The sequence below is a fragment of the Suncus etruscus genome, chromosome 13, assembly GCF_024139225.1.
Source record: "Suncus etruscus isolate mSunEtr1 chromosome 13, mSunEtr1.pri.cur, whole genome shotgun sequence".
Lineage (NCBI taxonomy): Eukaryota > Metazoa > Chordata > Mammalia > Eulipotyphla > Soricidae > Suncus > Suncus etruscus.
The window spans coordinates 39,082,267-39,094,806 of record NC_064860.1 but is presented as its reverse complement, the minus strand read 5'-3'; the positions used below and the strand labels follow the sequence as shown (position 1 = coordinate 39,094,806).

Below are 12,540 nucleotides of genomic sequence, written 5' to 3'. Positions count from 1 at the left end.
TATATCCCGAGCTTTTGTTTGGGCCAGGGCTGGGGTTAGATTTAGAGAACAATTGATAAATGAAACCTGGTTCTTGCTGTAAAAAGTTGAGATTCTATTGTTGTAATCAAAGGAACAGTGATCCTGCCATAGAAAGGGAAACACTCTTTTAGTCTGGCTTGTCTTGTCCAGAAAATTCCATTAGGAAACCTCCTGACCTTACCAAGTGGCTTGATCACCAGGTTCTCCTATGGTGACAATGGTTTGTTTTTGGTAATTACTTTTTGTCTTCTGTGAGAAACCTGATGCTTCTCTTCACCTGTTGCCTCCTGCTTCGGGGCTTCAGTGGAAACAACACAGGCAGGTGGAGTCTTGCAGTGGAATTGCAGTAACTCTGATGGTATCAGACTCAAAAGCAGAGCAGAATTTGGTGTGGTCAGCAGAGAAGGTGCCTCCAGGGCTTTCTAAGCTCCTTTATGAAAGTGTCTAGGTAAATGTTTTCGTCTCCCTTATCTTATTCTCCATTCATTTTCTTTCCTGTCTTAAATTAAATTCAGCTACAATTCTGAAAACCAATTTTTGAATTTGGGTTCTGTTGCACAAATGGCCCTTGTTTGGTGCATGTAGCACTGTGAGTTGGCTCTTGTTTGGAATGTTGGATTGTTTGGGAAACTTCTTGCCCTCGTTCCAGATGGCTCCATCCTCTCCCAATTTAGACCTCAGTTTTCCTATCAGCAAGCCAAGTTAGGAAAGACAGCCACCATGTTTCCAGAGACTGCGGCCAGGTGTCAGGACCCTCAGCTCCCTGACTTTCAAATGCCATGTAACCCATGTGGGAGGGATCCCTTTTTGCCTCAGGAAGAAAAAAACCTTTGCAGATCCCCAGTTTCAGCCCTGAGAAAGGATTGACTACAACATGAGATACAGTTCCTGGGTAGTAGAAATCATCCTTCAGATTGCAATTTTGGTTGGCGTTTAAGTTTTCTTTTTTTCTTTTCTTTTCTTTTCTTTTCTTTTTTTCTTTTTTCTTTTCTTTTCTTTCTTTCTTTCTTTCTTTCTTTCTTTCTTTCTTTCTTTCTTTCTTTCTTTCTTTCTTTCTTTCTTTCTTTCTTTCTTTCTTTCTTTCTTTCTTTCTTTCTTTCTCTCTCTCTCTCTCTCCCTCCCTCCCTCCCTCCCTCCCTCCCTCCCTCCCTCCTTCCTTCCTTCCTTCCTTCCTTCCTTCCTTTCTTTCTTTTTTTGAGGCGGTGGCCGTAATCGATGTTGCTCAGGTATCACTCCTAGTATGGTTGGGGGGTCATATGAGATGATGATATCAAGCACCTTTCAACCATATGCAAGGAAAGCATCCTGCCCAATCCAGCCTTGCATGGCTATTGAATGGAATCTGTAGTTTTTCTCTCTGGATTTGGAAAGTTCTTGATTGAACTAGACGAAGGAAATCAGTCTTCTTTTTTATTGTTTGCTGGAATGTTTATGGGCTGAGCTGTGGTGAGGACATTTGCATGTTAACCTTGGCTCATATCTAAGTTAGTCAAGCTTGTGGGCCTGGCCACTTTGCCCGTAGATCTCTGGAATAGAAGAGGCTGGGCTGGCTCACAGCTACCTCCAGGTGAAACCTTTCATGACCTCTTGCTCCAGCTTTTATTGGCCCCACTGAAATTTCTTACAGTGATAAGGGTCTCATAGACTACCCTGCAAACTCCAAGATCCCACAAATGCCTGGAGAGACTTGGCAGCCCTGGACAGTCCTGTGACTGTGAGGTTCTTCCTCAGTTTCTTGTGACTCAAGACATGAAACCTAAGTGCACCCTGTGATATTGCTTTGCCTCTCTCTCCACGAAAGCCCACCTGGCACCTTTCCTCTCTCTACAGATCTCCAGGACTTCAAGCTCGATGTACAGCATGTGATTGAAGTAGACGAGGGGAACACGGCTGTCATCGCCTGTCACCTTCCTGAGAGCCATCCCAAAGCCCAGGTCCGTTACAGTGTGAAACAAGAATGGCTGGAGGCCTCCCGAGGTGAGTAAATGTGTAGGAGCCTTGAGGCCAAGGCCAGGGGTAACCTGGTCAATTAAAACTGCTGTTTTTCCCACCCACATAAACACATCTATCTATCCGTCTTGACTTTTAGCTCTGGAAGAATTGGCCACCATTGTGGAAATCCCTGTCATTGAGAATTGCTTCAGCATTGGAGGCCCTGAGAGCCATTGCTGGGCTGATGCCATCAGCTGGTGTCCTAATCCTAACACACGCAGAAGCCAGGCACACCAGGCTGTCCCTGGAGTTTTGGGGTTTCCTATGGGGTTGGGGAGAGGTGCTCTTACACACAGAACTATCTTTTAAGGGGAACATTTCTCCCCCCTGGCTTCTTCCTGGTAAAGCAGTTTCCAGGTCTCACAGACCTTTCAGAGACATGGCAGATGGTCTTGGAAAGGCCATACCTTAGAGCCTACAGGTGGGGGGGTCACAGAAAGTTGTGAGCTTCTTCCCTAATCTGACTCATATCTAGGCCCTATAAGTCTGGGCCCAACACATTAAAATAGATACTTTTTTTCAGAGTCTAAAAACTTACAATACTATAATACATTTACTAACATTTTCCAGTGTTAAATATACAGCTAGTATAGAAGATGCAGAGAAATGGACCGTGATGAGGGACATTGGGACTTGATGGCATGGTAACACTATACCCTTAACATATGTGACCATTATAGCCTTTAAATCAGTGCTGCTTTGATAGCACTTTCAAAAAGTATAAAAAACTTTTCAAAAAGTATCAACTACTCAGCTTACCCCTGAAAAGTAACTGGAGCATGAGAAAGGAAGAGCCCAAATCCTCCTGTGCCTGGGGGAGGCCAGTCCATCCCAAATACCAGACTATCTATGGTATTCACAATCTGGACAACTATACTGTTGCGGCGATATAGTACACATTTATTGTGAGGTCAGATAAGGGAGAATAAGGGCTAATTGGTACTCAGTTTATAGGTACTACCCTCACACCAACCCTCGACTTTATTATAGACTTTTATAATGCAATATTCTGGCCCAAACTCATTCTTTGTACTTTGTCTTGTTCTTCCCTCAGGTAACTACCTGATCATGCCATCAGGCAATCTTCAAATCGTGAATGCCAGTCAGGAGGATGAGGGGATGTACAAGTGTGCTGCCTACAACCCAGTAACCCAGGAAGTAAAGACTTCAGGCTCAAGTGATCGACTGCGAGTGCGCCGTAAGGAGTGACAGATTTCTCTATGCAAGGGAGGGCTCTGGGGCCACCATAGTTCACACTCCAGGTCTGTGCTCCCTAATAAAGGTTTGAGGAGTAGGCTCAGTCTAAGGCCACTATGACTTGGGAGTGACCATTTGTCTTGCTCACCTGAGGGTAGTTGTGTTTGCTAGTTTTATCATGACCTTATGGAGGGCACCCCCTTCCTCCTTCACTCTGTTACTCTCAGAGGTGGGATCCAGGGGGACGTACATATTGGAGCAAGAGCCTGAGCTCCCCAGCTGATGTGTGTGTAGAAAGATACAGTGTGTTTGTGGCCGAGTGAGACACCAGACATGCATGGGCCACATGGGCCCCCTCTGCGCTGCTGAGGTGTCACCAGCACTGCCTCTGCTTGTAACTGTGAAGTTTAGTCCCCCTGCTGCTCCAGGGCGAGTTGGCCACCACTGGATTGAGTAGAGAAAGAGCATTACTGGCAACATTGCAGCAGTTTGGAGGATGGGACACTCAGAATAATCATCATGTCTACAGGATAAAAGGAATTTTTTTTTAGAATAGGAGAGCACATTTTAGGAAGGAAGTATTTACAGACTGGCTGGGGGCAGTGTGATCAATAAATTTCCTTGGGGATGATGAGAATATTTTTGTCTTATCTGCGAACCTAAATTAGAGGTTTTTGAATTAGGTTCAGCCTGTCCTCACTACCAGCTCTGGGAAAAAAGGAGAAGATAAGGGCCACTTTTACTCCCTAGAAGAGCTTACTGCTTCTAAATATTTAGAGTTCTGCTTTTAATTTCTTTCTTTCTTTCTTTCTTTCTTTCTTTCTTTCTTTCTTTCTTTCTTTCTTTCTTTCTTTCTTTCTTTCTTTCTTTCTTTCTTTCTTTCTTTCTTTCTTTCTTTCTTTCTTTCTTTCTTTCTTTCTTTCTTTCTTTTTTTCTCTTTCTTTCTTCTTTCTTTCTTTCTTTCTTTCTTTCTTTCTTTCTTTCTTTCTTTCTTTCTTTCTTTCTTTCTTTCTTTCTTTCTTTCTTTCTTTCTTTCTTTCTTTCTTTCTTCCTTCCTTCCTTCCTTCCTTCCTTCCTTCCTTCCTTCCTTCCTTCCTTCCTTCCTTCCTTCCTTCCTTCCTTCCTTCCTTCCTTCCTTCCTTCCTTCCTTCCTTCCTTTCTTTCTTCTTTCTTTCATTCTTATGGGCCACACCCAGTGGTGGTGGTGGTCAGGGGTTACTCCTGGCTCTGTGCTCAGAAATTGCTCCTGGCAGGCTTGGGGGACCTATAATGGGATGCTGGGGATCAAACCCAGGTCAGTCCCAGATTCGGCCGTGTGCAGGCAAATGTACTACTGCTGTGCTATCACTATGGCCCCTGTTCTTAATTTTGAATTCTGTTTTATGGTGATAGTACACAGACACAGGCTCCGATATATATAGAAAACAGCTCTAACTTTTCTGAGCACTTCTTGTACATCCAGCACCTTCCTAGGCTCCTGGTCTATTCAGTTGACTGACCCTCTGGCATGGAGCTCAGTTTTAGAGTCAGCTCCAGCAGATTCACCATAAAGTAAATAAAGCAAAAATGTCAGTGGTTCTTCTCATGTCTGGTTTGCATGTATGATTCTGTGCCAGAAGGGGTTTCCTAAGCTATGGAGGTTATAGGTCTTACAAAATCTGCCTTTGCTTTTGCCTGACCCATAAAAGAAATTTCCCACATAGTCACCTATGTCCACATGTCCCATGGATCATGATGAAGTCCTAAGGAAGTCCACATGTTGGAAAGCAACGTAACTTTCATGGTCTCAATGCATTTTCACCTCCTTATGTTGAGCAAAGATTACTGACAACCCATTACTGACTGCATTAGCCCTGAAAGGCAAGAAATGTTTGCTTGTAAACAGTGGGCCCACTGCTTATTTCAGTGAGGTGATTAAGCTGTAAGAGATAGTTTTGAGCTGAGGCCCATGGGTGGGGTTTGGAAATAACAAAGGATCTCTGTCTCTTACCTAATCCTCTTTGATCTCTGAGACTTCACGAATAAAGTCAATGGCAACTTTTAGCTCTTTCTTTACCTGATGGCCTACATACAGATCAGGCAGCACCTACATGCCAAGTGCTGTTTATCCTGCGCCTATTCCTCTGCCTCCTTCATACCATCTGTGAAAGGTCTTCAGTACGCATCAGGAAGCTAAAATCACTTGGATTAAGTTAATCCAAACAAAGTTGTCCCACTTCGTTGAAGTTGTAAGCTCCTCAAGGATAATCTGATTCCAAACCCCACCTCTCTAAGACCACCTTGGACCACCACCCAAGCCAGGGCAGAGGGGACCATTGCAGGGAACCCAGGTGCCACCTGCTAAACTTACCTCCTTGGCCCCTCCAGGCTCCACTGCTGAGGCTGCTCGTATCGTCTACCCCCCTGAAGCCCAGACCATCATTGTTACCAAAGGCCAGAGTTTGATCCTGGAGTGTGTGGCCAGTGGGATCCCACCCCCCAGGGTGACCTGGGCCAAGGATGGGTCCAGTGTAGCTGGCTACAACAAGACACGCTTCCTGCTGAGCAACCTCCTCATCGACACCACCAGTGAGGAGGATTCGGGGACCTACCGATGCATGGCGGACAATGGCGTTGGGGAGCCTGGGGCAGCCGTCATTCTCTACAACGTCCAGGTGTTTGGTAAGTCTCCTCAGTCTTTTTCCCCTGAAGCCTGCGTGTTGGTGGGGTGGGTGACTTTTCTAGAAATGCTCAGCCCAGAATCCAGTGTCTTATGACTAGTGGAAGCAGACCTGAGAGTTGGAGGCTTTGAACTCCAGAATTGTGTGTCTTCATTTCCAGTCCTGTGAGGAGATCTAAAGGTGGCAACAAGGGATCTTTTCCCATCTGCCTGGCAGTAAAAGTGCCTCCTTAGCCTATCTGGCTTGACATAGGAGGCTCAGGGCTTTTCTGACTACTTCTAAATTCTCAACAGAACCCCCAGAGGTCACTGTGGCGTTGTCTCAGTTGGTCATCCCATGGGGCCAGAGCGCCAAGTTGATGTGTGAAGTGCATGGAAACCCGCCGCCTTCTGTCCTGTGGCTGAGGAATGCTGTGCCCCTCATCCCTAGCCAGCGTCTGCGGCTGTCCCGGAAGGCCTTACGGGTGGTCAGCGTGGGGCCTGAGGACGATGGTGTCTACCAGTGCATGGCCGAGAATGAAGTTGGGAGCGCTCAGGCTGTGGTCCAGCTGAAGACCATCAGGCCAGGTGAGCACGGCCCAAGGCCTGGAGTGTGCTGGAGCCTTTATGGAAAACTAATCCCACTTAGAATCCCAGCCACATAAAACAGTAAAAAGGACTAACCTGGTAAATTCCAATTTACTTTACCTTCTTTTAAAAAAGTGGAATCGCAAATGTTTACTAATATAAATGTCCCATTTAACATATACAAACACAGACACACACACACACACACACACACACACACACATATTTAATTCTGAGACCAAAGAAATAGTATAGTGGGTAGCACTTGTCATGCAAAGAGTTAACCAAGGTTCAATCCCTGTCACCCTATATGATCCTCTGCCAGGAGTGATACCTGGACATTGCCAGATATGGTCCCCCACTCAAACAAAAATAATTTTTTATTGGGGCCAGAGTGGTGGCACAAGCTGTAGAATGTTTGCTTTGTATGCACCTGCTTAGGACGGACTGCAGTTTGATCCCCTGGCGTCCTATATGGTCCTCCAAGCCAGGAGTGATTTCTGATTGCATAGCCAGGAATAACCCCTGAGTGTCACCGGGTGTGGCCCAAAAACAAAAAAAAAATTTTTATTTAGTTATTATTTGTTTGTTTTCGTTTTTGGGCCACACCCGGCAGTGGTCAGGTATCACTCCTGGTTGTCTGCTCAGAAATAGCTCCTGGCAGGCACGGGGGACCATATGGGACACCGGGATTTGAACCAACCACCTTTGGTCCTGGATCGGCTGTTTGCAAGTCAAACGCCGCTGTGCAATCTCTCTGGGCCCTTATTTAGTTATTATTATCTGGGTTCCTGGGATCCTGTGAACCTAATTTGACAACCACTCTTCTAATCTATTAAAAAAAACATACGTCTAGGGATCAGAGAGATCATTCAATAGGCTGGAGTTTCTCCCATACCTGTGCTAGTGTCTCTAAATAGTCATCACTTTTCTCTTGAGGATGGTGGTGACCCCAGGGAAATAATAGTCACTTCTTTTCTGTCTCTGTCCTGCTTAATTTTCCAGGCATAACCTTGAAGCCCAGGCAGGATGCCCAGCTGGACACTGCCACACCTCCCATGCCACCCGCCAGACCTGGAAGTCCTGATCAACTGCTGAGGAGCCTTCCGAGAACCCCAACATCTGAGCAGCCAGAACCTCCACAGTGCAATAGCAAGAAGGGACAGGTGGCTCCTGCTGAGGCTCCAGTCATCCTCAGCTCACCCCGCACCTCCAAGACAGACTCCTATGAGCTAGTATGGCGGCCCCGACATGAGGGCGGGAGCCGGTCACCCATCCTCTACTATGTAGTGAAGCATCGCAAGGTATGGGGCCTCCCTCTGTACAGCTCATGTGTGGGAATGGGCATGCGTTGTTGCAGCCAGCCACCTCTCCTGGAGCTCCTGCAGTGGCTAGTAGCACCCACTGTTAGTCTCAGTCCCATATATTTGCCCATCATGTCCTGGGAAGCTGGTATGAGTGGGGCACTTTGGAATGTGAAGAGGCTCAGGAGGTCCATGAATGTGTACCTTCATGTCTGAGCTCCCAGTACTCATTTGTGTTTTTCTTTTTGTTTGTTTGTTTCTGGGCCATACCTGGGGGTTACTCCTGGCTATGTACTCAGAAATTGCTCCTGGCTTGGGGGATCACATGGGAAACCAGGGGATCAAACTGCAGTCTGTCCTAGGCTAGCACGTGCAAGGCAGATGCCTTACGGCTTGTGCCACCACTCCGGCTCCTTGTTTTTCTTTTTAATTATTATAGTTTGAGCCACATGTTTGGAATGGAATTACTTTTTGTTTTTTTATGTACATAGTTACCTCACCTCTAAACCACCAAAATGTCCATGACCCTTTGCGCTGCTCTGACATTACACCCACTCCTTGTCCTCATTTCTCCTTTCCTGGCTCTCTTATTCCTATAATCCAAGTATCATTTGATACTTTCCATTGCCTTATTTCCTTTCTTTTTATACCCCAGATAAGTGAGAATATCCGGCATTACTCCTTCTCTCTCTGACTTACTTCACTTAACACAATACTCTCCAGTTGTATCCAGGTTGCAGAGATCTGCATTTTATCTTTTCTTAGGGCTACACAATATTTCATTGTGTATATGTAGAACAAATTCTTTATCCATTCATCTGCCATTGGACATTTGGGTTGTTTCCATATCCTGGTTATTGTACTAAGTAAGCGCTGCAGTTCTGCACTCATTTTGCAGAAGCTAGTGCTTTCGGCTTTGCATTCCTGAGGAGAGCTCACCCATCTCCTCTCTTCTGATGATTGTTGTTGTTGTTATTTGGTCTTGTTTTTTACCCACAGCCAGCTCTGTGGGCCCCCTCTCTGCAGGCACTCTGGTCTGGCAGGCTCACTCTAAAGCCAGGAAAGCAAATATATGTGGACAAGTGTTGGCTCTGAGAGCTTATGAAATAGCCTTTCAGTGCTCAGGATTCGTCTGGGTTCAGCTTTTACCAGCAGGCATTTGAGCTAAAAGCAAGGCTCCTTGTTCAGACTTCATCTCTTCCTCCTGGATAGAGGGCAGTCTGTCCAGGTGCACATCTCTGGAGCTGTCAAGAAGAGAAAACCTGGCTCTAGCAGAACACAGGGCAGAGCTGAGCTTCTGCATCCACTTGAGTGCTATGCTCTGCTGCTCTGGGTACAGGCACTTACCTGCCATCATCCAATAGCGATGAAGAGAGAACCTTGCCTGTAAGAAAAGCCCTTGAAAATGTTCCTGTTCTGCCCATCTGCTTGCTATTCTCTTTCTGAGACCAGCAAAAAAGGACTGAGCACAGAGCAAACCCTGTTTCTAGCCAGATGTGGACCCTCTGCCCCCTTCAACATGTATGACAGTGGAATAGGGTGTCTAGGGCACTCTTCTCCTATTCTCAGAGCAGATCTTGAAACCCAACCTTGTTTTACTGTTCCCCTAAAGCCTCTCTGTCCTTCACATTCTGTTCCTCCCCATGACATGCTTGCTCAGAAGGCCTTGGGTCATCACAAGTTTTTTCGAGACCCAGGGTGGTAAAAGGAACACCTAAGGCCAAGGAACACTTAAGGTCAAGATGCCTTTTAGGTGGGGAACTCTGAGAAGGATTGCAGGGGTGGCAACTTCTCATTGTCCCTGAGCCTACTGACCTCTACTTATATGGCCACAATGTGGCAGCAGGGAGAAGGGAATGAGGTCCTAAAAGAAAGTAGCATTGTTTAGCCCAAGTTGTGGGACCATGCTGGTCCTAATCCTTATTTCCCGAGTAACTGGACACCTCTGTCTGTGTGTTGTAGACAGAGATCAGGGCAAACTAAATACTTATGGTCCCCAGGAGAAAAGAATCAGTGTGAGAGCAAGAATAATATTTTTCAGGCCAATAGGTGGCCACAAAACTGTCCCAGTAAGAAACAGTCTGGCAAAGGCCACGCGTGGTGATCCGGAAATGCCAGGCCAAGGCCACACTCAGCCCCTCAATGAGTGTGACAGTGACTAATTACCATCCCATTTTCTTATTTTTATTCCGGAACCAGTGGAAGTGTGAGGGCAATGCAGGGCAGTCAGAGGAGAGGGGGCGCTGGGGAAGTGGGAGGATGGCACCCCCACTGGGTCTGGCTCAGGCTTGTAGGGCACTCGGAGTTGTCCCGAGGACACTGCCAAGGCAGAATTTCAGTCTGGAAAACAGTTCCTTTCTCAAAAGACACTTTCTCATGTGTCTTTTAAAAGAGTGTCACACAGAAAGGGTTTTGATAACAAAAAGCAGCACTTGGATTGAGATTCTTTTTCCACACACATTCTCACCGGAGACTGGGAATCATACAGCCTGCTTTTACTTTTTTCACACGTGGGAAGCCAGTTTTATTTCTTAGCGCATCTGCATAGCCTGGGCTACTGTGTTTGGGTTTCCAACACTATTGGGAATTCGCAGTTTATAAAAATTTCTCCCCTTGGAACAAATCCTGGAAGTTTGACACTAATGAGCACAGACCATCCCTGTCCCTTGAATAGTAGGGTTTGTTCTATGTTGGAATCTTCTGCTTGGGGAGAAGAACTTTCCCCACCAGCTGCACAAGGTCTGCATCAAACAGAATTCAGGGGCTCACAGACACTGTGAACTGGACAGAGTTGTCAGTTGAAACTTCTGTCCTGTCCTGAAAGGTGGGGTAGGGAGTGGGTAGATTTGAAGCAACTTGTGCCCATTGCCTTGGGTACCCTGTCATCATTTAGTTATTTTCTTAAATTTCTTTCTAAAGAGTTAGGCATCCCATGTCATTTAAGCATTTATACAATTTCCAAGGTCTTCAAACAAGGATTCAGGAAACAATAAAAAGGATGGAAATGGCAGACAAGTTGTGGTGAGTCAGGGAGGAGACAGGCATATAGGGAACTGACAGCTGGAATGCCAGGGTCAGTGTTCCACACGTTCTACGTATGGTCTGATTTGTAGAGTGTCTGTGAGTTTTTGCCTCACTTTAGTAGGGAGAAACTGAGGGATAATAGAAGCAAAAGAACTTTCTTGGGCTGAAACAACTGGTGAGAAGCCCAGAGAGAGCCTGAAATCTGGAGTTTCTGACTTTTGCTTCTGGATCTTGTTGATTTCTCCCATCCTCCCTCTCTTGAATCAAGTCATGACTTCTCCCTGAGGCACAAATGATTTACCTCTCAAGCCTTGGTTTCCACTTGGGTGAGGTGGAAACATTAATGTCAGTCTAGACCAGGGGTCTCAAACTCAATTTACCTGCGGGCTGCAGGAGGCAAAGTCGGGGTGATCCTTGAGTGCAAAGTCAGTAGTAAGCCTTGAACATTGGGGGGTGTGACCCAAACAACTAAAACAAAACAAAACAAAAAAAGATTCCTCTAGGGCAGGGCCACAAAATGTTGTACGAAGGGCTGTTTGTTTGAGACCCCTGGTCTAGACAGTTTTTTGCTTTCTGTTGGGCACCCAGAAAATCTCTTTTATTCTCACCGGCTCTGCTTTAATCATCATTCACATCATTATGTAGTTAGAATATAATGAAAAGTACTCTTTGTTTTGAATAGAGCCAGGGAGAGTGTGTGTTCAGTATGGAGATTTGGGGGACTATACGGAGGTTGTGGTAGAAATTTTCAAGTGGCATAAATCAGCTCATTTAACTTCTTCTCACCCACCTATCCCTCTACCCTGAGATTTCCTCTTCGGACTAATAGGAGGTTAGGAAGCCAGATTTGTCTCAGGAAGGATGAATGTCCCCAAGGTGGCAAAATCTGTGCTCTGACTACACAGAGCCTGACCTCTACTCCCCAGCCCAGCCTGCCCCCCTGCCCTTTGGTTTCATTCTATTTTTGCAAACCACTGCTGTCTTGGTGCTCTGGGCTGAGGCCAGTCCTCATGCCAGCCCCTTCTCTAGCAGGTCACAAACTCCTCTGAAGACTGGACCATCACTGGCATTCCTGCTGGCCAGTATCGCCTGACCCTCACCAGACTTGACCCTGGGAGCTTGTACGAAGTGGAGATGTCTGCTTACAACTGTGCAGGTGAAGGCCAGACAGCCATGGTCACTTTCCGAACAGGTGAGGCTCAAATGCTGCCCCCACGGTTCTAAGCAAATCATCAAAGCTTCCAATGCTAGTCATTCATCTTTTAATGTGTTTCCTTTCTATTCCTACTGCCCTTGCTATACATGTGCTGGCTGCATCCCTCCCTCTTTGTCAGAAGAGCTACCATGAACTGGTTCCTCTGGTAACCTCTGCCCCCTTCACACACACTCTGCCCGGGTAAAACATATCATTCTCCTTGTGCTGGGAGTCAAACTGCACTGCCAACAGTCTCGATTACTTGCAGCCCTTTTCTAGACCCCTTTTTGGATGTGTAGGCATCAAGGACTCAGCACAGAGATCTAGTGCACACACCCATTTTTGTTCTGTCAACCTCTGTTCATGCAGGACGGCGACCCAAACCTGAAATCTTGGCCAGCAAAGAGCAACAGATTCAGAGGGATGACCCTGGCACCAGTCCCCAGAGCAGCAGCCAGCCAGACCATGGCCGCCTCTCCCGTAAGCCCCCACAGCCTGCCTAATGTGGTTGAAGGATCAGGACCAGAACCCCAGTCTGCTGTGGCCCACATTCCATTGCCATGGGTCAAAGGAGGCTGGTG

General features: G+C 46.5%; 2 protein-coding genes across 3 annotated transcripts in view; one reads left to right on the top strand and one right to left on the bottom strand.

The window, feature by feature from the left end:
* The window catches only part of USF3 (upstream transcription factor family member 3), an 869,396-nt gene that overhangs the window by 470,540 nt on the left and 386,316 nt on the right, over positions 1–12,540 (bottom strand). The window lies entirely within an intron of this gene.
* BOC (BOC cell adhesion associated, oncogene regulated) overlaps positions 1–12,540 on the top strand; it is a 39,406-nt gene that overhangs the window by 17,867 nt on the left and 8,999 nt on the right. The window contains exons 3-9 of one of the 2 annotated variants that reach the window (XM_049785751.1): positions 1,852–1,998; positions 3,068–3,211; positions 5,578–5,871; positions 6,164–6,436; positions 7,442–7,740; positions 11,797–11,956; positions 12,329–12,439. In XM_049785751.1, coding sequence (XP_049641708.1) covers positions 1,852–1,998; positions 3,068–3,211; positions 5,578–5,871; positions 6,164–6,436; positions 7,442–7,740; positions 11,797–11,956; positions 12,329–12,439 — 1,428 coding nt within the window. Of the gene's footprint in view, positions 1–1,851; positions 1,999–3,067; positions 3,212–5,577; positions 5,872–6,163; positions 6,437–7,441; positions 7,741–11,793; positions 11,957–12,328; positions 12,440–12,540 lie in introns of both variants that reach the window. The other variant, XM_049785750.1, reaches the window with a different exon arrangement.